Source organism: Pseudopodoces humilis, chromosome 5 (assembly GCF_049639895.1).
Source record: "Pseudopodoces humilis isolate 2021_Gansu_Grassland_sample_001 chromosome 5, ASM4963989v1, whole genome shotgun sequence".
NCBI lineage: Eukaryota > Metazoa > Chordata > Aves > Passeriformes > Paridae > Pseudopodoces > Pseudopodoces humilis.
In genome coordinates this window covers 27,508,968-27,533,805 of record NC_142204.1, presented here as the reverse complement: position 1 = coordinate 27,533,805, position 24,838 = coordinate 27,508,968, and the positions used below count along the sequence as shown (strand labels likewise).

At 35.7% G+C, this 24,838-nt stretch overlaps 1 protein-coding gene across 2 annotated transcripts in view; it reads right to left on the bottom strand.

The window, feature by feature from the left end:
* Positions 1-24,838, bottom strand: part of BLTP3B (bridge-like lipid transfer protein family member 3B) — a 47,647-nt gene that overhangs the window by 11,886 nt on the left and 10,923 nt on the right. For both annotated transcript variants that reach the window (XM_088055185.1, XM_014248940.2), the window contains 14 exons: positions 22,142-22,304; positions 21,000-21,038; positions 18,425-18,516; positions 16,728-16,917; positions 13,637-13,777; positions 12,952-13,122; positions 11,496-11,676; positions 10,081-10,164; positions 7,774-7,956; positions 7,556-7,674; positions 5,654-5,795; positions 4,718-4,911; positions 1,286-2,787; positions 601-776 (listed from right to left, as the gene is read on the bottom strand). In XM_088055185.1, coding sequence (XP_087911311.1) covers positions 601-776; positions 1,286-2,787; positions 4,718-4,911; positions 5,654-5,795; positions 7,556-7,674; positions 7,774-7,956; positions 10,081-10,164; positions 11,496-11,676; positions 12,952-13,122; positions 13,637-13,777; positions 16,728-16,917; positions 18,425-18,516; positions 21,000-21,038; positions 22,142-22,304 — 3,377 coding nt within the window. The remainder of the gene's footprint in view (positions 1-600; positions 777-1,285; positions 2,788-4,717; positions 4,912-5,653; positions 5,796-7,555; positions 7,675-7,773; positions 7,957-10,080; positions 10,165-11,495; positions 11,677-12,951; positions 13,123-13,636; positions 13,778-16,727; positions 16,918-18,424; positions 18,517-20,999; positions 21,039-22,141; positions 22,305-24,838) is intronic.

Genomic DNA, 24,838 nt, shown 5'->3' with positions numbered 1-24,838 from the left:
CAATAAGGTCTTCTTACTCTATTTCCTTACATGAGAAAATTATTTCATCAGTATATGCACAGATGAGCAAAAATTGGACAAATACCTGCTATCAGACAGTCAATAGCTGGGAACTACTCCTCAAGGGGTGAGCTGCAAGGAGACTACAAAATCTATCTGCCTGGTAATTAGCACAGTGAGCATTAGTGAAAACTCATTTCTTTTTCATCCACTTCTAAAATGAAAGCTTCTTTACCACTTCAAGTGTAACACTGATTCAGGCTACAACCTGTAAGTACTTGCAGCCAAAGCAGTTGCATTTAAGCACAGCAAGAAACAAGTTTTCCTTAATTCAGATTTGCAGCACAGCACTTCAATGCTCTTAAGAGAGGAAAATTAAGCGGTGTTAAAATTAAATAGTGCTACTTAAGTAGCACACATTATCCCTTTCCCCTGAAAAGACATATGGTGAATACACTTCATATTACTGGTGAAGGTAACAGAAATAGTCTTGTAAAGTATCCGGAATTTGCTGGACTAGAATCCTTTTGAGCAGGACTTTAATAACAAACAACATTTTCATGTATTGCTTAAAAATATTTTATTAAACCAACAACTTACCTTTCTCCAGAAAGCTTTGACTATCACTTCCATCACTCTCTATCAAATGATCCTCTAACATCATACTATCAATAGAGATGGTGTCCAGAGAGACTTGTGAAGGACTTCTCTTCATATTTTTGTAAGAAACAGAGAATGCAGGGAGGTTGGATGAGCAACGTTCCTTAGGCTTAGCACTTTTAAAACAAAAAGATATGAGGACATTATTATTTAAAATTAAAGGAAATACATAGAAGTTACTTAGAATTTTTTCTCTAAACCAGGCAAGATGTAAAAGAAAAAAATCTGATTTTTTTTCAGATCCTTTGCTAAGTAAAAGAAGTAAATCTATAAACAATATACATTCATCTAGGTATTTGTGTCAATACTTCTCTCAATACACATTTCCTAATATTTAAACTGAAAACAAATAGTTTAAATCAATTGGCTAACACTTCATTTTAACTTTCATTGAATGCTGGATACTGCATAACTTCTTACATGCTTTAAAAATTTTCATCTACTAGAGCACAGAATCACAGAACAGCCTGAGTTGGAAGGATCATCGAGTCCAACTCCTAAAAACTGCTGCTAAAAGTACTAGACTCCTCCCTGACTGCTAAAAGTACTAGAAGTCTGTGGCAAACAAGATTGATAAATATTTTCAATGACTAGGAAAACTGATTTAGTATTAAATCTTCTATACCTTGAAGAAGGCTGGGATGCAAACATTTTAACTGAAGTCACTTTCTCTTTGTTGATTTCAAGCTCTTCAGATTCTAAGGCAGTTTCTGTTTCCAAGTCAGTGACTTGGTTAGGACAGCCTTCAGTTGTGCCTTCCTGTTCATTTAACTTATTTGAGAATATGTTTCTGTCATCCTCTTTATCAATGAAAAATTCAGTAGAATCTTCTCTCTTATTTAGAATGGACACCAAATCCCTAGGATTCCAACTACTTTTCTCACTTAGAGGTCCACAGACCTCTTCTGAATCACTTCTACTAAAAAGTCCACTGCTTGCTCCTTCACTTGTATCCCCCAAACCTTTATCTGATGCATCATCAGAAAATGACATTGCTTTCTGAAAATCCGTATTACTGTCTGATTTAAACAAAAGAGGATCTATCAAAATGCCTTTATTAACTTCGGCATTCAGAGGCTTGCAGTCATTTACATAACCAAAATTAGTACTACCAGCTTCCACTACCTTACTACCAACTAATTTACTCTCTGAAGTAAGAGTTTCCCCATTTCCCACAGGGGAGAGTTCTGATGCCACGGGACCACCTTCCTCCTCAAGAGGAGATTTACAAGGGTTTCCCTGAGTCGTCACCGGATGGAGCAGTAAGGCTACTTCTGCACTTTTCAGTAGAATCCCAATGCAGACATCTGTTTGCTTTGCAGGTCTTCCTGTCACTGCCTCTACGTCATTCCTTAAGTTTTCCAGTAGCAATACAAGAGATTCATGGAGAAACAGCAAAAAAAGGTACTGGTAGTGATTGATCTGCACGCTTACATGTTTTTGAACATGGACAAGAACATTTACGTCTGCATCGGAGGAAGAGCTTTCAGAAAGCGCTCCTGAAGTCTCAGACATTTGAATGCCATTGGTTGAGGGCTCCATCTCACTGCTGTAATACTCCTTTAGAAGTTTCTTACGTTGCAATCTACTAGAGAGATCACTAGATTCACTTTTTGGAATGTTCAAGGCTGACTGATTATGGGTTACCAGCTCTTTTTGTGACTTTGCAAATCTTATTGGCTGGCAAATCCAAAGTGAAAGTGGGAAAGAGTCCACAAAGTTTATTGGCCGGCCTTTCCCGCTTTTTGTTCCTTCATAATCTACCCAAAACTGGGAAAAATGCATGGCCCAAACATCAGTAGCCGCAGACGTCTTTAATGCATATTTATTCAATTCTGGGATGATGTAACCTTTATAAACATCATGCATTTTGGTATCTTGTTCATGAGCGTGTCTCTGGAAGATTGGATGTAAAAGATTAAAACTTTTGGGGGACTTAGGAAAAGTGGTGAAAGTTCTACTGAAAAATTCAGAGTCCTTGAAGTTCTGAAACAAAGCTTCTAGATCAGAGTGTCTGCAGTTTGGTGAGCATCTGGTATTCGTAGCAATCATCTCTGAACTTTGAATGGAAAGTGCACGAGGTTGATCTTTATGAATTTCAGGCTTGTTTTCAAATGGGATTATGATCTGCAAGGGAGAAATAGATTTTGTCTAGTTAAAAATATGTAGATTAAGAAGGTATACAACTAAAGAAACAAAATTATAGTCGTAACAGTTTATACAAAGGAATATAATTACAGTTTTATGGGAAATCAAGTACAGCGACACAGAACAGTGTCGGGCTCACAGACTATGATTTATGTTTTCTCTCATTTTTAAGAAGGATGCTGTGGCATCAGTATTTGTACAAAACATATTTCTTATCTGAAGGTCTTAAATTTAGTTCAACTGTATTAGGCTGAAGTGGCTCATTTCTTCAACTCAAGCAGCTTAGTAGAAAGTTTCTTCAAGTGTTTCCAAAATGTACAGCTTTAGAAAACAAAGAATTATAAATTTCGAGTTCAGTCTGGCATGTCAGATAGAGTTTTTCACCATACCAAGTACTACAGTATTTTATTTCTATGTTAAGATATAAGCAAACAGTTAAATGTGCTAATGCACCTAATATTCTTAATATCACAGAATATAGATCAGGTATTCTTGACAATTATTTGATAATCATAACAAATTTGTTTCATCAGGAAAATAATAATATACTTCAACTCCTAAAGAACAACAAAATAGTTCAACACACTGTATTTAACCTGCATAATTTTAGTGCATATTTTAAAGTAAACATATTTTATGCCATATCCTGAGTCTTAAATTGTTAACATGAACCTTGGCCACTCTTGTTTTGCAAATATCAGTGAAACTGCCTTCTATCACAATATCTCCATTATGAATCTAGAAAGCAGGAGTAAAAAAAGCATTCCTAAAGACACTTAAAAGGGTAATGGCAAAAGGTAATGAAAACTTCCTCATTTCACTTAAAAGGTAATGAAGCTTCCTCATTTAAATACAAGGATTCAGAAAAAAATAACCAAATAAAATAATTTACTATATGCTATGTAAACATCAATTAATCATTTTCTAGAATAAAAATAATGCTTTTAATACAGGGGTGACATAATTAATATGAATCAAGGTTTGAGAATCAAGAATACTTTTATCCTCTTGTAGTTTAGTAGGCATTTCACATGTAATAATTCAATATCAGGTCAATCTATATTTGCAGATTTCCAGTTGTTTGCTGTTAATTGTTTTTATTCAGTACAAACCATGTCCTTGTAAAGTTCCATTAAGAATGTAGCAAGAGCTTAAGAAAGATAACCCTCGGTCCATATGCTGACTTTTTAGAACTCTTGAAACCTGCTGTGGGCATCACTGAAAAGATTTGTTTTGTTCACCTCTGAACCTTGGAAACCAATGAAATGCCCAGTGCAAACAGGGGATGAGTGAGAAATTTATCTTCTCAATAATCCTTTTTTTACAAAGAAGAAGACAAGGGAAACACGAATTCGATGTTCAGCTGTGTTAACAAGCAACACTCCTCTGGAATAAGAGTACAGAGAACTCATGTACCTGAACTACACCAACAGCCAGCATGAAACAGAAAATGGTGAGAATGGGCTTTGGAGAAGGAAATAAACCTTCAGGAGAACTGATTTCTTTACTCTAGGGCATTCACCAACAAAATGAAAGAGTTTTGATATAATACAACCAGAAGAACAAGGGAGGGCCCTTGCATTGATATAGACTACAAATATTAATTTTTCACTAGTTATTTTTACTTTAGTGCTCAATTTATTTTTAGTTCTGCTACATCAAGTTCACTGACCACAGGGAAATAATTTGTTAGTCCCACTCAGATCTTCAATAAAAAACCTAAACACCCAAATATCAAAACCAAAATATCAGAACTCAGATGAAGGAGTACAGGAAACAAGATGCCTGTCTTCAAACAATCATATCCTTTTAGAGAAGCATTTCTTCATTCATTTAGGTATTTGTAAGAGAATAAGAGAAGAAATGTTCTTCCAAGGAAGCACAAAACCCTCACTCAATGACAGCATACCTTTAACATTAGTCCATCCACTCTCACATCAACATGTTCATCTGATTTTGAATTGTCATTTAACTTGTACATGGCCATGAACTGAATAAGACTCTGTTTCAAATCCAACACAAACTGGTTTAGCCAAAGAATACTTCTCTGATCCAGGGTGAACTGTAAAGCATTCAGCTGGCCATACAAATTTGGACATGGAACTAAAAGAGAAAAGAAAACAAAACCATGAGAATAAGTAAAAAGTTTATGGGTTGGTTTTTCTTTGGTTTTTAAATGACTGCAAATTTATATTTTCACCACTACTTTTCATGAGAGAAAGAACCTGGTCCTTCAGTCTCAAGGAAGAATTAATTGTTAAGGGATACTTGAAGCGATGCCTATTTCTCTCATTACAAGCAAGTGACTGAATTTTAGTAACTAAGAATAGAATTAAGTCTGAAGAAATGGGGAGAATATTCTCATTACAGAGGAAGGGCAAGACCACAGAAATTTGCTGTCCTCAAGTTCCATCCCCAAGAAATCCACTAGCATTTCTGTATATAAAAAAAGGCCAGCCACAGAACACATTCCTACAAATAACTCCAGCAGCTCTTCATTATATTTTAGGTATTACTGCAACAGTTTGAGTTCTTTTATGTAGTCAGACAGTGAAACTGCAGAAACAATATGTGGATGCTGGAGAATGAATAATTCATGTGCCAGTAAAAATGCTGCAAGTGTTTTCAGACTGAAAAACCATGTTTATAAAAAACAGTATTAACAGGAGTTTGCCAGGAGCAAGCACTGTGGAAGAGGAGCAGTCTTGTGCTCTATCCATTTTAGAAAGCCATTACCTATTTCTGAGCTTGAAGCTTCACAAAGGTGAAAGTAACACACAAAATTTATGCTTCAGTACAAAAAAAAAAAAAAAAAAAAAAAACAGAAAGAAAAAGGAAGTCTTACTAGGAAAGTCCTTTCCATCTGGGTAGTAATATTCAGTGAATTCAATATGAATAGCTGGCATTTCTGGTGGAAGATACAGTGACTTTTTATTGCAAGAGATCAGAGCTTTAGGGGAAGAACGACACTGGTCTGCTGTTGAAACCTGTAAAAGATGAAAGATTATTTCATTAACACATTACATTCTTATGAATGATTAAGCATTTGCAGTTGCACAGTACTGTCCCTAGTGAGGTTCCACTGCTCTTGGGTGTAGGCCCCCAAACAGCACAACACAAAATACAACACACAGTGCTGACAAACACTTAGCTGCCTTGTAGCAGAAATGACTCACATAGAACAGTTTCGCAAGAAAACTGTTTTAAAGGTACCAGACCCCCTTCCTTCATAATAAGAGGCAAGAGGCAGCAAGTCACTTTCAAAGGTGTTCAGCAAAAGCCTAGAATGATCTGATTTTTTACTGGAAATACTACAGCTCCTGTTGAAACATTTACACTTGGATAGAGTGCATTTCCATACAGTGTGGTCTAGATAAGGGATGGATAAGCTAGATAAGTTTATTACACACGTTAGGTAGTTCTTGCATTGTCATAAGAACAAATTCCAGTACACAGGCCAACTCTCAAACTGTGCTTGAAGCAAGGTGTTCAGCATGCACCTGGCAGAGATGTGTATGCTTGGATATGCCTGAAAGTCTGCTTCACAGGAGAATCAAGACACTATGGAACAGTAATCTCCATTTCCGTTTCCTTACAATTAAATTATGAAACAAATAAGAAATCAATATTTGATATATGTTAGGCCTTAAATTTCATTGAATGTGTCTTAGTTTAAAAAGTATGTTGGCAAAACAAAGCTTTTCCATTCAACAGCTAGGAGGTCAAACTGCTAGTTTGAAATTACCCAATGTATTAATATTGAATATATGATGTCTAGCAGAATGAGTTTCACTGGAAATAATGAATACATGACCTTTATAAGCCTGCTTCACTCTATGTAGCTGTTTTCTAGAAGTAAAGATATCTGCATTAACACACACAAAAATTCAAGCAAAATGATCTATTTAGAAAAATAGCTTTTAGGAAATTGCATAGAAAAATAATGGCAACTTAAAAACTGAAACTGTGTTTGTGTAGAGAGGAGAAGACAAGAGCAGAAGGAAAGGGAAACATGAACAGTACAAAACAATAGTATAAAACCACTTTAAACCCAGATGAAGGCTCCCAGCAACAATCGGCAAGCTCCCACAAAACCAGAAGCTATATGGCAGAATAGTGTTGGAAATTAGAAAAAGAGCAAGCAGAAATCACAATGATAAAGGACACACACTAAACATTTTTGTTAGGATCTGAAACTTAGAGTATATCCTCCCACATCACTACCATTCTGCCTAATGGAGACATGCTTCTCTAGTTCACTTGCCCCAGAATAGTCAATTTGGACCACAACAAGCACCTAAATCTACTTATTCTAACAAAGGGGAAGGTGATGGAAATGGTCAAAGTGTCTGCTCAAAATATCACTGGAGACGGAGTGGCTGGAAAAAGATTTTAAAAACCTAATAAAACTTCTTAATGGTTTTTAATATACTTTGAAAAATATAATAAGAAAAGCATGATATACAAAACCACATATTAGAATACTGGGCACATAAGATCATACAATGAAAAGATTGAATTTCAATTCCAAATTCATAATTTGGAGAACAACAGAACTTAGATCCAACACAATTGTGATAGGATCACTATTTTAACAAAGCAGAAGCAGGTCAATAAAGGTCTAATCCAATAATAAATGGAAAGACTCATTAATTTCAATGGGCTTCATATTGTCCCTTAAAAACCACAGTTACATAACAGTCAAGGGTGGAGTAACGCCAGTTTTACTAACTTAAAAGAAATGTACCTGATATATATTGAAATCTGCAAGTCTAACCACAATGGGACTAGACATCAGTTTGCCCTTTGGTTGCTGGGAAGATACAGAGGAAGCCCTAGATGTTCCTTTTGGTATCTGTTCCTTGCCTGTAAGAAAGAATAGTGATGGAATTATTGAAAAGAACACTTTTTTTCACAGTTTTATTATTTCCTGGAAGTAGAGAATTAGTGATGTAAACAAAATACCTGTTTGTAGGTTCTGAGGAGATACAGCAGGTGGTGATTTGGGAGGAGAATCTATGACCTGATCCTTCACAGCCTGCTTAAGCAATTCAACATTGCTTTTGAATTCATTTAATAATTCTTTGGCCCATCCACTTCTGGTTTTAGTGGCATCACTGTAATGCATCCAGTGATCACAGCCATCTCCTGAAAATAAGAGAAATGGGGAAAATATTAGCTCATTTGAAATTTTCCTTTTAACAGGATTAAAAGTTTCCACTATTTCACAAGTATTCTTTGAACTATAAGCTCATTGCATGCTGTAATTATAGAACAACGGCAGTCATACCAGACGTTAAAACAGAAGTTATATATTCCATAAACCAAGTCTCAACACTTCACGAAATCACTCAGAATATAGCATTGCCAGCTGCCTTATAACACCACTAACACTCAAAACATCATTGGATATTTTCAGTTCAGAGAAATCTTATGACACATTAATGTCATATGTGAGAACATGCAAAAAAATGTTCAATTGAAAAAAAAAAGTGAGAGCAAGTAACAGAACGATGTTCTCATGCTCACTTTTTCCAAGCTTATCTTTCCTGCCAGAACTGTGTCCTAAGACGTTCCTGGTCCCTTTCCAGAAATGTATTCTTTTTGTCTTGGTTCTCTAGCACCTTTATGGCACACAAACAACAAGGTAAGTTCAAGAAGCGCTGCAGCACACACAGCCTTAAAAATCAATCCCACTGGAAATTCTTTTGTTCCTTTTTTCAATTCCAACATGTTTCTATTGGTCAAGCACTCCAACCTCTGAAAGAAGCTGTGATATCTTCAAGTAGTCCCTGTAAAGGCATTCTACTAACCGGTTCAATAATAAGGATGCAATAACTTCTTTCAGTTGGTACATCATTCTTTAAATACTACCATGTGAAAATTTACTTTATCTGTGACTTAATGAATTTTTGGATACTTATACTGGGGATGAGCAAATACGTTTGCTATTAAAATAGGAAAATTACTTTGGAAAAAAATGTTATTTCACGTCTAAATACAAATATTGCAGCATGAAATGGATGTTTAGGGTGGGGTCTATAACAAGAGAAGACATTTTCCCCCACCCCTCTTCCACACAATTATCTTTGTCAGTTATTATCATTTTTATAGCTAAGGAAGAAGATAAAGGAACAGGGAAGAAACCAGAAAGGGAACAGTAGGACAAAGATGCATTAGACTGAAGTCCATGACACTGGGATTCTCCAAAACAGAGCTAGCACAGGGTTACTCCAAGCACATGCACACAGACTCTGAAGGACCTACAGGACTTGGTTAGCAACACCATAGGGAAAGCTCTAATTCCCCTCCTGGGAAGTCAGTTTGTGCAGCTGCCTCTCTGAAGTGCATGAACACTAATACATGCAGCATTATGTGGGAGCAGGGCAACCACACTGCTGTCTGCAGTTTGCAGGGCTGTGATCTCATCAGGATCACAGACACGTGCAAGACAGCACACACAGCTGAAATGCTGCAAGGCATGAACAGGGGCTTTTGGGGAGCACAAGAGGGCATGCAGGGCAAGACCGGTGGGAACAGATGGAGCTCAGCCTTGGGATGGATCGTCAGCCAACTGAGAGTTTACAGGTTGGGAGTAGAGGACAGACCAACATGGATGATGATGTGGATTTCTGCTCCAGACCATCTAATTAGGAAGATGATCAGACCCTCTTTCTTGTCACATGCTTTGTAATGTAGCCTCTTTTAAATTTTTTAGATTTCTACTAGAAATCATTTATGATAAATATTTTATTTGTAAGAAACATGTCTTTGGAAATTGCTAACTTTTTTAAATAACATTTCTTAACAAAAGGCTACATAATTGAACCTCTACACACAGAGATTCTTGTTCGGCAAGATAACATAAAAAGCAAAACACTGATTGGAAATGGACATAAAATTATAGATTTCTATATATTAAAAAATCTAACAGATTGATTCTTGCAAATATCCGATTACTGAATTTTAAATATGTAATACTGCATTCCTCTGTCACCACAAAATTCTCTTCATGTCAGAAATGTGTAAAACACTATTTTGCTGACCAAAGAAAACAGTGAAAGCATTTGGCCTAAAACAGCTAATTTGCAGAAATTACATTGGTTCCCAGGTTGTTGCTTTTGTTGTTTGTTTTTTGTATACAGAACGAAGTAAAAAGGTGTGTTTCAAATGGTTTGAGCACAATTATCCAAGATGTATACATGTAGCATTTTAGCATTCAAGGAAGATAGTTACAGTCACAGGTAATTCATTAAATGCTCACTTTCATACCTGCTTTGTGAAATGGATAGTAGTCCACTGTTAAATAGCTGAAGGAAAGCTGCATGGCCCCTCCTGTAACACGTCTGTTTGGGTCTGTAAAACAAGACAATGCTTGGCTCTGTGGACATTGCATTTAGCATGTCAGTTCTCATGTTGCTGTAATCCTTTAAACACCTAACAGCTACTACTTTATTCCCTTTACTGTCTCTCCTTACAACCTCATTATCTCCCCTCAAAATTTTCATTCAGATGGTCTTCATTGGTTTCTAAAGATCAGAATTCCATACTCAGTCATTACTTACAAATTGCATACTGTTTTCAATGATATTAAAAAGACAACACTTTGAAAACATATTACTGCAGTTTTTCTGAAACAAAACTTCTTACACTGAATATATGATTATGATCAGTCTTTGAAGTCAACATTTACTTTCAAGAATACTATATAATATAATTTTGACAAATATTGCAGTAAAGAGGTCTTCTGAGAATCATCTCTTCTGACTTTTTCCACTGTTAAATTTAAACTTCATGGCTAAAAATAAAGGACCAATAAAAAAAAATCTCACTAGGAGTGATAAATTCCAACTGCCATAGATATACTGCATGTAAGGAAATATGTCTCTAGCCAGTGAACCTTATGCTCTGCTGCTCTGAAAGTGTCTTCCCTAATCAAGGAAATGCATTTGATAAGCCCTATGTTTTTCATGCTCTTCTTCAGCAGACCTTGTATGTTTCCATAAATTTTTCAGGGACTAGCCAGTTTCTTGGATACACACTAATATCTTACTCTCCTGTGGTCACTTTTAAAAGGCATGAAAAAAGTGCCCTTATTTGTCTTCTTTTTTTTTCTGATTCTAAAAATAAGTACATGCAATAAGCTTTTGTTAAAAAGAAGCAGTACAAGATTTACACACAATATTGTAAGGTCACAGGACACTTGTTCCATTCTTTCCATGTGCCACAGACCATACCAAATTTTCTAAATTAGTAAAACAAAGAGGACTGCTCTTTTATTGGTCTGTATTTATAAGAGTATTACAGAAGCAGATTGTATAGTGACCCCTTCAAGCCACAAGAATGTTGCCACTGCATTCTTCATAACCAGTTAACTTAGAAAAAAATGCAGCAGTAACAATCAGACTGAAAAAATCAGTTCCTAGAAAAAGAAAAGGCACAGAAGGTGCTAACACTCTTAGGTTTTGCACTTATTCTAAAATAATTACACTTAATAATGAAATGTTATCCTAACAGAGCCACCTAAAGAGTTTTACATGAGTCCACAGATACTGGAGACAATTCTAACTATTCCTCTGAACTAAAGTCTGTTGAATTTCTTGTATTATTTTTGTCTCACTGTATTCCTCAATATGTCTCCCCAAAGATGATTATGATTCACAGACATGCTACTTTAAAAAAATTACCTTTTTCTTTAGAATGGATATCATCACATATATGTAGGTCCAAGTGGGAAATTACTAAGTGATAAGAAGTTTCCTTAACATCAAAATCATTAAACAATTTTACTATTGCATCATTTTGATCAGGTGCTGCTGTTGTCTGGTGCGCTTTCACCTGCTGGGAGCTGGGTGCAGGGGCAGAGCTCTGAAAAAACATTTAGTCAACCACATCAATTTATAATTGATATTATAATTTATATTGTTTCTTTCAATAGGTATCCATCTATTTACACAAAACAGGCGTTTGAAACAAGAAAAAATCTGCATGACATGCATTCCCCATTGGATCACTACTGAGATTTAGGTGTTTTTACTGTTTTAGAATAAAGCTAAGTTGACCTAATGGATGTGTGCACAGTACTGCACTGCCAGTGAATTCCCCATTCTCTCCATTCCTCAGACTTCCTTACACTCCTGCCACTTGCAGCACTGGCATTTTTCTAACTTTCATCGCAAGCTGTTCAGGGAACTAAACCAACAGTGGGCTCCTTTCTGCTAATTTAGCTCCTCAGGATACATCACAATAGGGTCAAACATGAGTTTGCCAGTGTCAGAGAACAGGTGAGATGCAAGTACAGGGCACTGAAGAATTAGAACCTCCCTACTCAAGAGCAGGTAACCATTAGATTGCTGTGGCTAAACCTTCACACCACAGCATAAAGCATCAGGGCCAGCACAAGAACTGAATTCCCTGATACAGTACACTGGCTTTTATTCTAAGAGACTCTCTACAACTGACTGTACTCAGAAATCAATCATGTTTTATTTTACAGCACTTATCTTCTATCAGTGTACTTGTCCTGCTTCTTCACAGACAAGAAGAGGTGTCTCCCCTCAACACTCACAAAGCCCAGTTGGTCTATCCTGCTCTATGTGCTGAAGTACACCAATATTTACATGAAGCATCAATAGCAGATATTCCAGCAGAAATAATATTTAAAGCAGAATTGGTTTTCACTATGTATTCCAATGAAAGCTGCGTGAGGGTAAGCTCTTAAAACCTAATTTTTCAGTACCATGAGAAAATGGACAAACACTTTAAATTATTATAGTAAGCATATCTACCTACACATTAAGGCTACCTTATTGTGTCTTAATTATTTAAATTCATAACCATAAAATATTTGGAGAACAAATTTACTAAATAGTCAATAAAGAGTTAAGTAAATACAGAAGCCTAAATAATCTGTACATGGATAAAGATATAAAACTTCTTTTATATTCTGCAGTTAACATCAAAACACAAAATCTTGCAAAATCAAGCCTATTTAAACTACGATTCATTCCCAATGTAATTTAAGATATATAGAGCTGAATGAAAATGAATAATTGAACATTCTCTAAAATAACAAAACTAACCACACTGTGTTGTATTGTAGAACACCTGATAACAATACAGTGAGGCAATCAATTCTCATACCTGGGCTGTTTCAGAAGCCAAGCTTTTCCTCTGTTCTGCTGATTTCTCTATGGCTTCACTAAGAGATTTGGCATACTGCACCATCGCTTTCAATTGGGAATCAGTCAAAACCCACAGCAAATCATCCAGAATCAGAACCAGTTTGGATGCCACAACATTACAGTCCTTCAGCTATAAAATAAAAATTTAAAGAAGTTGAACTAAGTACTTATATTTCTTATATTAAATACAGAGGGTAAAGAAAAGCTGCATGCAAAAAGCAGTAACAAACTATTTTTATTTTAAATTTTATTCCTCTCATTAACTAAGAAGTACCTAAGACACAGTATATTTATGCCTCACTCTATGTATTTGCCATGCACCAGATATTAAACTGCTGCATTTCTCTAAATGTAAGTTGTATATTACCTGAATCTAGAGAGCTTAAACAACAAGCACCATCATAAACAAAGCTCTGGAGATCAAACCATTTTATTAATAGGACCTGCATAAGGTCTTCATTTTCAAACCTGCCTGCAGTTTTTCTTGTAAACTCTATAGTCTTACATGTTATAATAAATTTAGTTCAGGGAATTCTACATTCAGTATGGCCTAAATTTAAAATCTTTACTACATGCATGCATGCATTAAGATCATGAGTTACAAAATAAAAAATAAAATAAGACTTCAAATGTTTCAAGTTTACCCTTCTTTTAAGCGTGACCCTAATTTTTGATTGGTTAGTAATCAGTCGAACTGGAGCACTCATGATTTCATGCTTAGAACTCTGGATTGCATCAGCTTCTATTCTGATCATCTGCCAGTTGATCTCTTTAAAAGTCAAAACCTTTAAAGACAGAAAAAAAAAAAGAAAAAACCATGATGCAATATGACAGTTACTTGCATCTAGCCCTGTGTATGTATACATCTGTACATATGTACACACAAACCCACATGAGCCATACAAACAGAACAAATACAACTCACTTGTTATTCCACCTAAATGTGTCAGGAAGCCTTCACCTTGCTTGTCACAGAAACATTAAGCTACTTCCAAGCAGGCTGAGGTAACAAGCAGCATTTAAAATATTCAGAAGAAAATAAAGGTCACAACTATTGCATAGAAGGCTGCTTGGGAGAGGGAAAAAATGATTTATGTACTTTAGTTTCAAAATGTTAAATAAGAAAAGAGTAGGGAGGGAAGCACAGCTACATGATAGAAGTTTTTTAGAGTATTTTATTTCAATTAAAAGAGAAAGTTAAACATTGAGCACACTGGATGCCATGTAGACCCCACAAGCTTTGAATACACTACGTGCATTTCTAGAAGACACAGCAAGCAAATGTTAGAATAATGATGCAAGAGCATCAAGTACAGCTAGACACTGAAAATCAAATATGGAAAAATGAGTGACTGTCCAGCAGGAACATCATGGAGCACATCAAATGAACAGGATATCAGGGAAAAACAGGACAGGGAAAATCTGTAATTCTAGTTTATCCAAAACACCTTCTTACACGATTTGGATGATGGGATCAAGTTCCTTCAGTACGTTCACAGGCAACACTAAGCTAGGAGAGTGTTGATCTGCTGGAGGGTAGGAAGCACTGGAGGGGGATCTGGACAGTTTGGATTGATGGGCCAAGGGTAATTTTATGATGTTCAACAAGGCCAGGTGCCAGGTCCTGCACTTGGGTCATAACAACTGCAGGCAGCATTGCAGGCTGGGGGAGAATGATTGTTCAGTTCTGGGCCCCTCACCACAGCACAGACATGGAGGTGGCTGGAGTGCATCCAGAGAAGGTGAAGGGTCTGGAGCACAAGTCTTCTGAGGAGCATCTGAGGGAGATAGGCATGTTTAGCCTGGAGAAAAGGAGGCTCAGAAGCGACCTTATTGCTCTGTACAACTGTCTGAGGGGAGACTGCAGAAAGATGAGTGTTGGTCTCTTCTCCCAGGCAGGAAACAAGAGTAGCAACAAGACAAGAGGAAATGGCCTCAAGTTGCACCAAGGGAGGCTAAGGCAGGGACATGAGGAAGAATTTATTCACTAGAAAGGTGGTTAAGCATTGGAATGGGCTGCCTAGGGAAGTGGTAGAGTCACCATCCCTGGAGGGTTTCAGGAAGTGACTGGACATGGCACTTAGTGCTATGGTTTAGTGGGCATGGTGATGTTTGGTCAGAAGTTGGACTCAATGATCTTGCAGGTCTTTTCCAACCTTAATGATCCTATGATTATTCTCTGAAGAAAAAAGGATCAGCCATGAGTAAAGAGCAAGATGGAAGAACTTGTTCAGTATGTGTCTTACTCTTCACGTGTCATTCGCCTCTTGTCAGTTTGAAAACCTTACAGCATATGTCCTGAGAACATATGCAGAGACTTAAGTAAAACATACCCAGTGTGTCTGGAAAGGAGATGCACTTTGTCAAGTGAGCAAGATGTAAAGTGCAGTGCAAAGCATCTTGAAACACTATTTGCAGAAAAGCAGAGTACCTATGCTCCTCATCCAGGAGATGCAGTGTGATCAAAAGCTTCTAAAAGTATTATAAGGAAACTCCTTACTGTAATAAGAATGTAGCTACAGTGCAAAGCTAAATGATCATGCACTAAATATATGGTTCAGCACATGCTATCTTCAGAGTAGTGGTTTTGGATTTTCACCTTTTCATGCAACTTACTGCTAATAAATCATTCACTGTAATTTCTAGATATTTGTTTCTGGTATTAATTACACTAAAAGAAACATACTCCCAAGGAAAGTTCTGTTGTGCACCGTATTGTGTACAACTGTTCAGAATCAAATTCTTCCTAAAAAACACAAAATCTAAAAACCTGCCAATACAAATCTCCATCTAGTCAAACTAACTCTTCCCATTCAGACTTCACTAACATGAGAACATAAGAATACATATAAACTGAAGGAAAGGAAAATTCAGAAAAATAGTTTTCAACTTCTTACTTCTGTGGTATTTTTAACTGATATTTTCTTGGTGCTTCTTTCCCTAAATAAAAATCAACTACCAGACTCCTTAATTCTGGAGTAAGCTGGCCCAGATGTATGATACTAAAATAAGTCTCCTTGAATACAGTATTTAGACTCACCCTTGCACTCAGTATACCTTTAACTTTGGTTAGCTGGGAGAAGGCAAATGAACGGTGTACATCAAACCAGCACTTCCATGTACTATTCTCAGGGACAGTAGAAACATATATACTTTACTGCTACTACTTTTTTTATATATACACATGATCTAGTTATTCCAAGAAAATAATTGCTCAAGAACTTAACTAAATTTTATTTAAAACTGCTTTAGAAAAAGAAAATCCTTATCAGAAAAAAACCTCACAAGCAAATAAATAGCCAGTTAAAACTTTTAAAATATAATTCATGTTGTTATTATTATTACTACTACTACCACTACTACTAATGACAACAATAACAAAACCAGCACAACTTCTTATCCTTCCATATTTAATACACCATTCTTTGTTCTTTCAGTACTCTTCAAGTCACTCTTCAGTTTGCATTTTAGAATAGTCATCCACTCAGAGAATGTAGGAGGGAAACCTTATATCTGCTTGCCCTGGTCTTTGTTCTTGCCTAAGCATCCACATTGGCCATTGACTCACATCCACCACTTTTACATATTTGTGTTCCTACAACAACTGAAATTACTGAGCACAGAATGTCTCCATTCCCAGTAATGGCATGTTCTCTACCCTATAAAAGGTTGTAATTCAGCTTCCTCCTTTACCACAAAAACAAGGGAAAAAAGTTAGTAAAAGGAATTATTTACCTCTCCACGTTGAGCTTCTTGTATTCTGGTAAATCTAAGGTCAGCATGCTCCCAGTTTGCATTTACGCTATATATTCTCAGTTGGGAAAGTTCAAATGAAGCATTAAAGGCTTTTGCGCCAATCCTTATTATAATGGAGTTCACAGAAACTGAAATACCTTCTACCACTTTTTCAGCAAAGCCATATTCACTAAAAAGTGAAATACCAACATATTAAATATAAACCGAGTGAAAGGGCACAAAATTAAACAGGTGAAATAAATTATGAAACAGATATTAAAATAAATGAAGCTACTAGCATATTCTACAGTTAACAACTTTCGTTCAATACACTTGATGCAGTTTACAATAATTTTCAGTCTGTGATCCTTATCTCTACATAGTTAAAGAACATATATTTGACCAAGATCAATCTACACAAAGTACAACAGTTAATGCAATGCTTCCATGTCAAGTTATGGGGATGTATGTATTATATGTCATTATACATACATAAAAAACCAGTCTACATCATTATGCAGAAAGCTTATTCTTCTTTATGCATACATAAGGAGCAATTCATGTCAATTCATGATGATTCCAGTCTGGTTAGTATTTATGTCTATAAGCCAAATTATTTTGTCCATTAAAAATAATAGCTTTCAGATATTCAAAATAGTATAAAGTATTTGCTTTATTTCATTCTATTAAGAATGGCATCCTAAATGGTGGTTACACTTCTAAAGCAAATCAACATGCATTCCAGTATTGAAAAATATTAAGCTGTTGCAAATAACCTTAAAATAAAAATCTTATATGTTCTGATTGTTGTAGATTAGTGTATGGAGAATTGAATATTAAATATAATTTTAACATTGAAAAATTTCTGCCCTTTTGTTTTCTTGGGTTTTTTCTGCTTGTTTAAAACAAAACAAACTTGTGTGGTTTGTCATTCCTTTTCCAACCTTCATTCTACACAAAATCTCTATGGTAGTGGTTTTCAAGCTAAGTACACCTTAGGAGACACAGAGCCCATGGACTACTTCTACACATTGAACAGCAGTAACAACTAGAAAAACAAAAATCTATCATCAAATTTATTTCTCTGCATATAAGCTCCCTGTGAACACAGAAAAATGTTTTGAGTCCATGAAAAGGAAATGATTGGGGTGCAGAGAGAAAAAAAAATCACTGATGTAACATTGTATTGTCCCACCAAATTGCATAATTTTTGGGCTACACAATGTGCACAAAATCTCTTGGTAAAAATCAGCTGATTAAGGAATTATTAAGGAAACAATTAAGGAAATGAAACACTGCACTAACAAACAATCCTTAAAACTCTTTTGATAAAACAAATAAAAAAGGAAAATTTTTAAAACCCACATGAGTATTACATCTGTTTTCCAAAAAGGATGAAGGCAAGACATAATCCATTTTTTAAAAACTTAGTATCAATTAAACATATGACATAACAGTTTTACCCCTTTGAAACATACTTTGCAAGCACCATACCTAGTTCACATGTTCTCTCCAGGCTTGTGCCTGGATAGCTCCATTGTCACTGCACTACTTCACACAAAAGCAATAAAATAAAATTTTGGAGGAGATGGGAAGGGCAAGCTGCAACCCTATATACTTCCGAAAACTTGCACTTGATCTGTTTTATGTAGTTCCAAACTCTTTTTGACCAATTAGATGTAAGTACCATCACTGACCTCTGCCCGGATGCAGTTGCTATCGGAGAGGGTCCATTAGGGGCACGTGGCTCTTCACATGTGCTCATTTCCATCACAACTTTATCCAAGGACTTGAGAAACAAAACAAAACAAAACAAATTGGAGACCTTAGAGGTAACAAAGTAAATAGACAACATATGAAGAACAAAAATCCAAACAGAAAAAGATCACTTGAGAACTGTTCCTGAAATATATATAAAACATTTCCTACCATGTCAATTTTTCCATAAACTTTTGTAACTCACTAGAATTATCTTTTTAAAACATTTTCTTTTTTTTAATTTTGTGACTTCTAACACATCCCCAGTCAAATTCTATATCATTAAATTCTTGATCCCTTAATATTATTTATCCAACATACACATTTTCAAAAATCGCATTTCAAAATGGACATGCTTTAATGTGTAGTTATCTGAATTTTATTTCTATATGGCTGCTCTTTCAAGGAAATACTTAATACAAACTGATTCAAAGCACAGCAGTTAAGACTTTTTCTGTCTAGTTCTAACTTTCTACCAGCCCTTCTGAATTCCCCCATTTATGCCCTTAGGTCAGACAAACACCAAAAACCCCTTTGTCCTCAATTTTAGATTTTTCATTATTCAACCTGCCTTAGCTATACAATATGATTACTATCATATTGTGTTAATCATGCCTGTTGTCATAATCTGCTTGCTCCACATTTTTATCTGCTACTCTTATCCATGAGAAGAACCTGACTACAAACCAAAAAATTCATGAACTGTCTAGTCTGGATTTATTTATACTTCACTGTATTTTGATATAACAGTAACATGACAGTAAATTTGGACATTCTAAATTTTATTTAGCTGTCTCAATGATTGTCTTGCCTTGAAAACAACAGAGAAAAACAACCCAAGAAAAATCCAATCCCTAAGTTTCAGGATAGTGGGGGGAAGCCAAGATTTCTCCTAGTTATCCTTACAGTTTTGGATATTTGACCACTCTTTTAAGAATTCTCTTTACTACATGACTAGTGCACAGAACAGTAGGATTCAAGGAGATTGCACAATATAAAAAAGAGGTAACAAAGAATGCCTGGATGTAGAGCTATGTTTTTTCTCACTAGCAACTACTGTATTTGGATAAAGTAAAAACTGCTGCAGATCATCCTTGGGGACCAAAATCACTCCTCAAAACTATCTTGTTTGTCATAAAAAACCAAAAGAGGATGAACAAAGATAACAGTATGTGCCACTATGTTAACAGACTGATTCTCAAAAAGGGCAACTCAGCTAAATGAAAGGCCCTTTGGCTAGACAAGTGGGTTCTAGTTACCCAGTAAGCTGTACTAACAGAGGATGCTATTCCAACTTAATTCAACTCTCCGTAGCAAAAATTTCTGCCCCCCCTCCCCTGTCCCTGCCAAAATACCAGAAGTTCAGTGATGTAATGAAGGGCTGAGGTTTGGCACTTGGGCCACTGAATTCACTTTCCTTTAGAAATCAAAAAGGCTGTTGTACAATCTACCATTGGATAGTGAACTTTTGTTACCTATTTAATACACTTGTTCAAGGAAACCTTTATGTAAAAAAAGTTGCCTTGGAAGTTATCTTAGCCTCAAAGGGTGCTAATGTAAATTCAATGGGAGCAAAGCAAACAGCGCCTTGCTACCGCAGGTCAAAGTGTGTCATGTTTAAGAATAGCACAGCTTAAACCAATTTCCTAATTTGGCAGTTGCATCTCACAGCCACGAGGTTGAATCATCCTGCCTTGGCATTACCAGACTTCAAGTTCTGGGTGTCAGGAAGAAGCAGTACAGACATCAGTACATTCCAACTGGGTCACTAGCAAATGCATCAATTATTTAAAACAACATGTTTTTCCCAAGTCTGATTCAGAACGAAGGAATTACAAGCACATTCACTGCAAGACTGGGAAACACGACACCTAAAGGAATATTCACTCTTAAGCAAATGCAATTGATAAAGTTTATTCGTCACCAAATAAATTACTTCTGGTGCTACTACAGTTGTTAGTATATTTAAAAATAAAGAACAAAGGAAAGAAAATGCAAGAATTAACATGACTTCTAATTGTTGCTGAGTCCTATTTACACATTTTGCCTCCTATTTATATCCAGGCTGAATCCTAAGTGGTTACAAAAACCCTATAAATGTTATGTGTGTCAAACCTGCTACAGCTGAGATCACTGTGTAAAGTACAGACATAGAATTGAAAAGTCCCAGAAAAGATAGCTCCAAAGGAAAGACAGGAACTTGTAAAACGGGTTAGTTGGACAAATAACTACCCTTCAGGTAAACACAAATTAACATGTAATGACTGAAAACTTAAGAGAAATGAGCCAACGGTCAAACTTTACAGTGATTGCACCAAAGCCACAGATTAAGGACACAAACCTACCAAGGAAAACATTAAGACTTTTTGCCTTGATCTGCTGCTACCCAGAAGACACTTAGTGAAGGCCTGTTAATGTTTCAGTTATTCTAGAATCACATCAAGAGAACTATATAAATATTTTATATAGATTCTGCTACACACAGTACATTTCAAAGTTTATTTCAGAACTCACCAAAGAGATGGGATGTGTTTTCAATTTTGTCCATGGTATCTGCAAGAGAAAACACTATTCTAAAGCAAATTAAATATTAAAAATAAAGTAAAATAAATCACACTGAATGTGTTTTAGGCATACAAATCATATTTCCAACTTCTGAACTCAGCATAATATTACTTTTAAAATATTTAGTTCATCTGAACATACTGTATGGTAACTTTATGCCTACACTAGATGTTAAAGAGTTTGAACTTCAAAATCTACATACCACTGAGCAGAAAAACAGATCAACAAAGTAGGATCTGTCTCTTTAACAGTGAGTTGTCAAGAAACAGAAAAAGTATCACTGCTTACACATTCTTTCCTTTAAAAGGAAAGGAAATCTGCATTTCCTTTGCTGACCTACAACTGATTGGATGCCTGCAACAAAACATCAAGTTCACTGAATTCAGAAAAATCAGGACAACATCCCATCAGTGGGGGAAAAAAAACAAAGAAAGAACACAAAAAAAACCCCATAAACCCTACCAAAAGACTAAAGAGGTGCTAATGTTTGACCACATTGTAACTTCAACCAACAAAAAAGCCATCCTTCATGTCTTAATCCCACATTCTTAAAATGTGGTACAGATGATATACATTGTTTCAACTATTAGCAGCCACAATGGCCAAAACCACACTATCTACTAGATTTACTGTTTCCCACACTTCCCACAGAGATCAGAATCCCTCAGAAAGGTATTTTTGGAAATGGAAACAGAACAAGAGGGAAAGCAATAAACAAAGGGAAGTGAAGAGACAGCACACAAAAAACAGAATAATAAATAATTATGATAGACTAATTGCCATGGACAAATACAAACTTTTACTTCTACCACATTTTCAAGACATGCAAGAATGAATTCTACTCAGAAATAAAATAAATAAATAAAAATAATCCCCTCTTATTTTCATTATTTCCAGATGTATTTTATGTCATCACATAAGAAACAAAAATAAGTAAGAAATTATTCCTGACAAAATTTTTTTTGTTCTTTAAAATTTTATCAAGTACTTATCACAGTTTTCTACAAATACAAATTTGATTGAAAGTTTACAGAGACAGAATGAAAAGAAAGATTTGGTTAATTACCATCCCAGCACAATAAAACACTCACCCTAATGGATGCTTTATTGCAAAACACCTTGTTTATAGCCAACCATGTTGGAAGATCAAGCATGTTCTGGAGTACCTCTTGATCCAGCTCTAAATTGGTCAGCTGACCTTCCCCCTTCAATGTACTCAGGTTGATCTTGTCAGGTGACAGATTTTTGGTGAACCTAAAAACAAACACACCTTAAGTAAATATATATAAAGCAATCAAAGCTATCCTGCAAAACTTAAAGCAATGGTCTGGGGGTGAAGAAATCTTAGATAAATTTCAACCTAGAAAGAAATGGTATAATGGAAATTACTTGCCCTCAAATTTTTTTCATCTCCTTAGCTCAATTTATAAATACATAAACAAAAATATATTGTGAGATATCTTCTAATTTTTGCATCACCCAGAATAACAAATGATCCTTGACTCAAACTATTAAACTATTTATTTTAAACTATATAAAGTAGAATTGAATCTTTTCCACTCCTTAATGTTTCGAAAGAAGAAAAAAACCCAAACCTCTAAAATTACTGTCATAAGCAGTACCTTTCTATATATTTAGTTAAAATCTTGCAATAAAAAAAATTTACTTACAATGTCAATTAGATTTTGTCATAGAATTTAATGACAGATTAGAAATATGCATACACACACAGCAGCATGAGATACATAAAATACTGGATGAAAACTTGAAAGCTGAATGTGATATCCATGTGGTAAAAAGTGTAACTGTTTAAAAGTGTACATATAAATTGCTTCATGTTTCAAATGCACTAGGACTTGCTGATATGGTGAAACAATCTGTGTGACCATGTCAAATGGTTTACTTCCTTGCTGACAAAACAACAGAGGCCATGGGTTCTCTACCTTCAAATCAACAGCTGGAGCATTGTATCTACCATAAGCTAAGAAAAGGCTGTACTTTACCACACTTTCAATCTGCCATGAGAAATTGTTTCTGCTCATGAATTGAGTCTAGTTTTACAAGATTAGGTAGCAGAAAATACTGCTGTTGGCATTATGCTTTGTGACTTTTCCCACCGAAATCTCCTGGTGCTGCTATTCTCCAGACAGAGAGCAAAGTGGTTTGTCTGTCTTTAGTGATGGAACATCACCCTAAAGCAATGCCCCAGGAGGTGCAATTCCAGCATTTCCTTTGCATTGAAGAGACCAACTTCTAACTCAACTACAAGGTCCTCATTAAGTTGCTACTGGGGGAAATGGTGGAAGAAGATGAAGAAGGTTGGCAAGCTTTTCCTCTTAACAGTTTCCAAGTACAGCTTGAAAAAGAGCAGGCATTTTTTGAGTCCAACTGCCCTACTGCATTCCTAGGATGGCTAGCTTTGAAAATGCATTTACAAAATGCAAACATATTTGCAAATAATACTAGACATATTTCTTACGACAGAAGTGCTGCAATTGTTACTGTATTGCTTAGTCATAAATTATCCACAAGCAATGAAATTTAATCTGTGAATAATATAGCTTCATAATTTCAGTACTAAAAATATATTGAGATAAGGCTATTGATAAATGTATTTTCCTTGGCAACTGATGTACTTCTACATGCTCTGTTTAGAAACATTATGAGGGGAATAAAGACTTGAATTATTTTGTTTTCTGGTTACCCTTTTTTCTTGCTTTCAACAAGAAAGAATGATGAGAAGAGCTAAATAACCTTCCTCATTAAAACAACCTACCAGTAACTGCAAAATATAAAACTTCCCATCTCAGAAACCATTGCAAAATCTCATCTGACTCAGGCTGTACAAAATTCCTAGAAGGAAAAAAACAGCCATTGAGTGTTTTCAGTCAGCTGATAGTACCTCTTACTCTTGACTTTCTAGGTAAGGGTCAATTACAACTGGTGTCATTTTAAAATCACATTTACACAGCAAAAGCAAAACCATTCTGCCATTACATGCACACAGGTACATGCAAGTCTCCTGACACTCATGCTTTGTGAAAGAAGTCCCCCTTAGAGTCCCTGTTGCTCAGCAACACCAGAAATGCCTCTCAGCTTGGAGACAGATCTAAGCATTATCCTGGTGACAGCTGCAGACACATCACAGAGAAACACACAGGACCTACAGAGAGGTTTTCAAACTTCAGAGCAAGAAAGATACCAAAATACCATTAAAGAGGAGAATGGCAACAGCAAAGCCATTTTTGAGTTACTTTCAGTATCCTTCAAGCAAACAGAATAGAAGCCACTCTCTCAATAGGGAGCAGAAGAACAGGGAAAAAATTCAAGAAGGAACCATCACTTTTCCTATATACATTTTTTTTTTAATTCTTCCAAGAGTGTTGCTTTGAATTTATTTCCCCTCCTGCAGCCAGTGAAAGGAAGAATGCTCTAAGTGCTGCTTCATTCAGAGGAGACAGATATAAGAGGATCTCTCTCTACCTGTTAAGACTGTACTCTTCATGTCAAAAGTCATGGAAGGAAAAAACACATGAGCTGTGAGAAGATATTCTTAGCAAAACCATTTTCACAGACTGAATTTCAATTTCACAAACTACACTTCCTTTCTCAAAACATATCTGAGGTTTGAATTCCTATGTGATAGTATAGATTTCAATACAGTTTTAATAATTTTGTGAGTAGAATAATGCTGTAAAATATTTACAGTTTGAATGCAAGAACCCAGAAATATTTATCAATATCACAAGCTGCCTGACACAGGCATAGACGTTTGGGTGCATCTACAT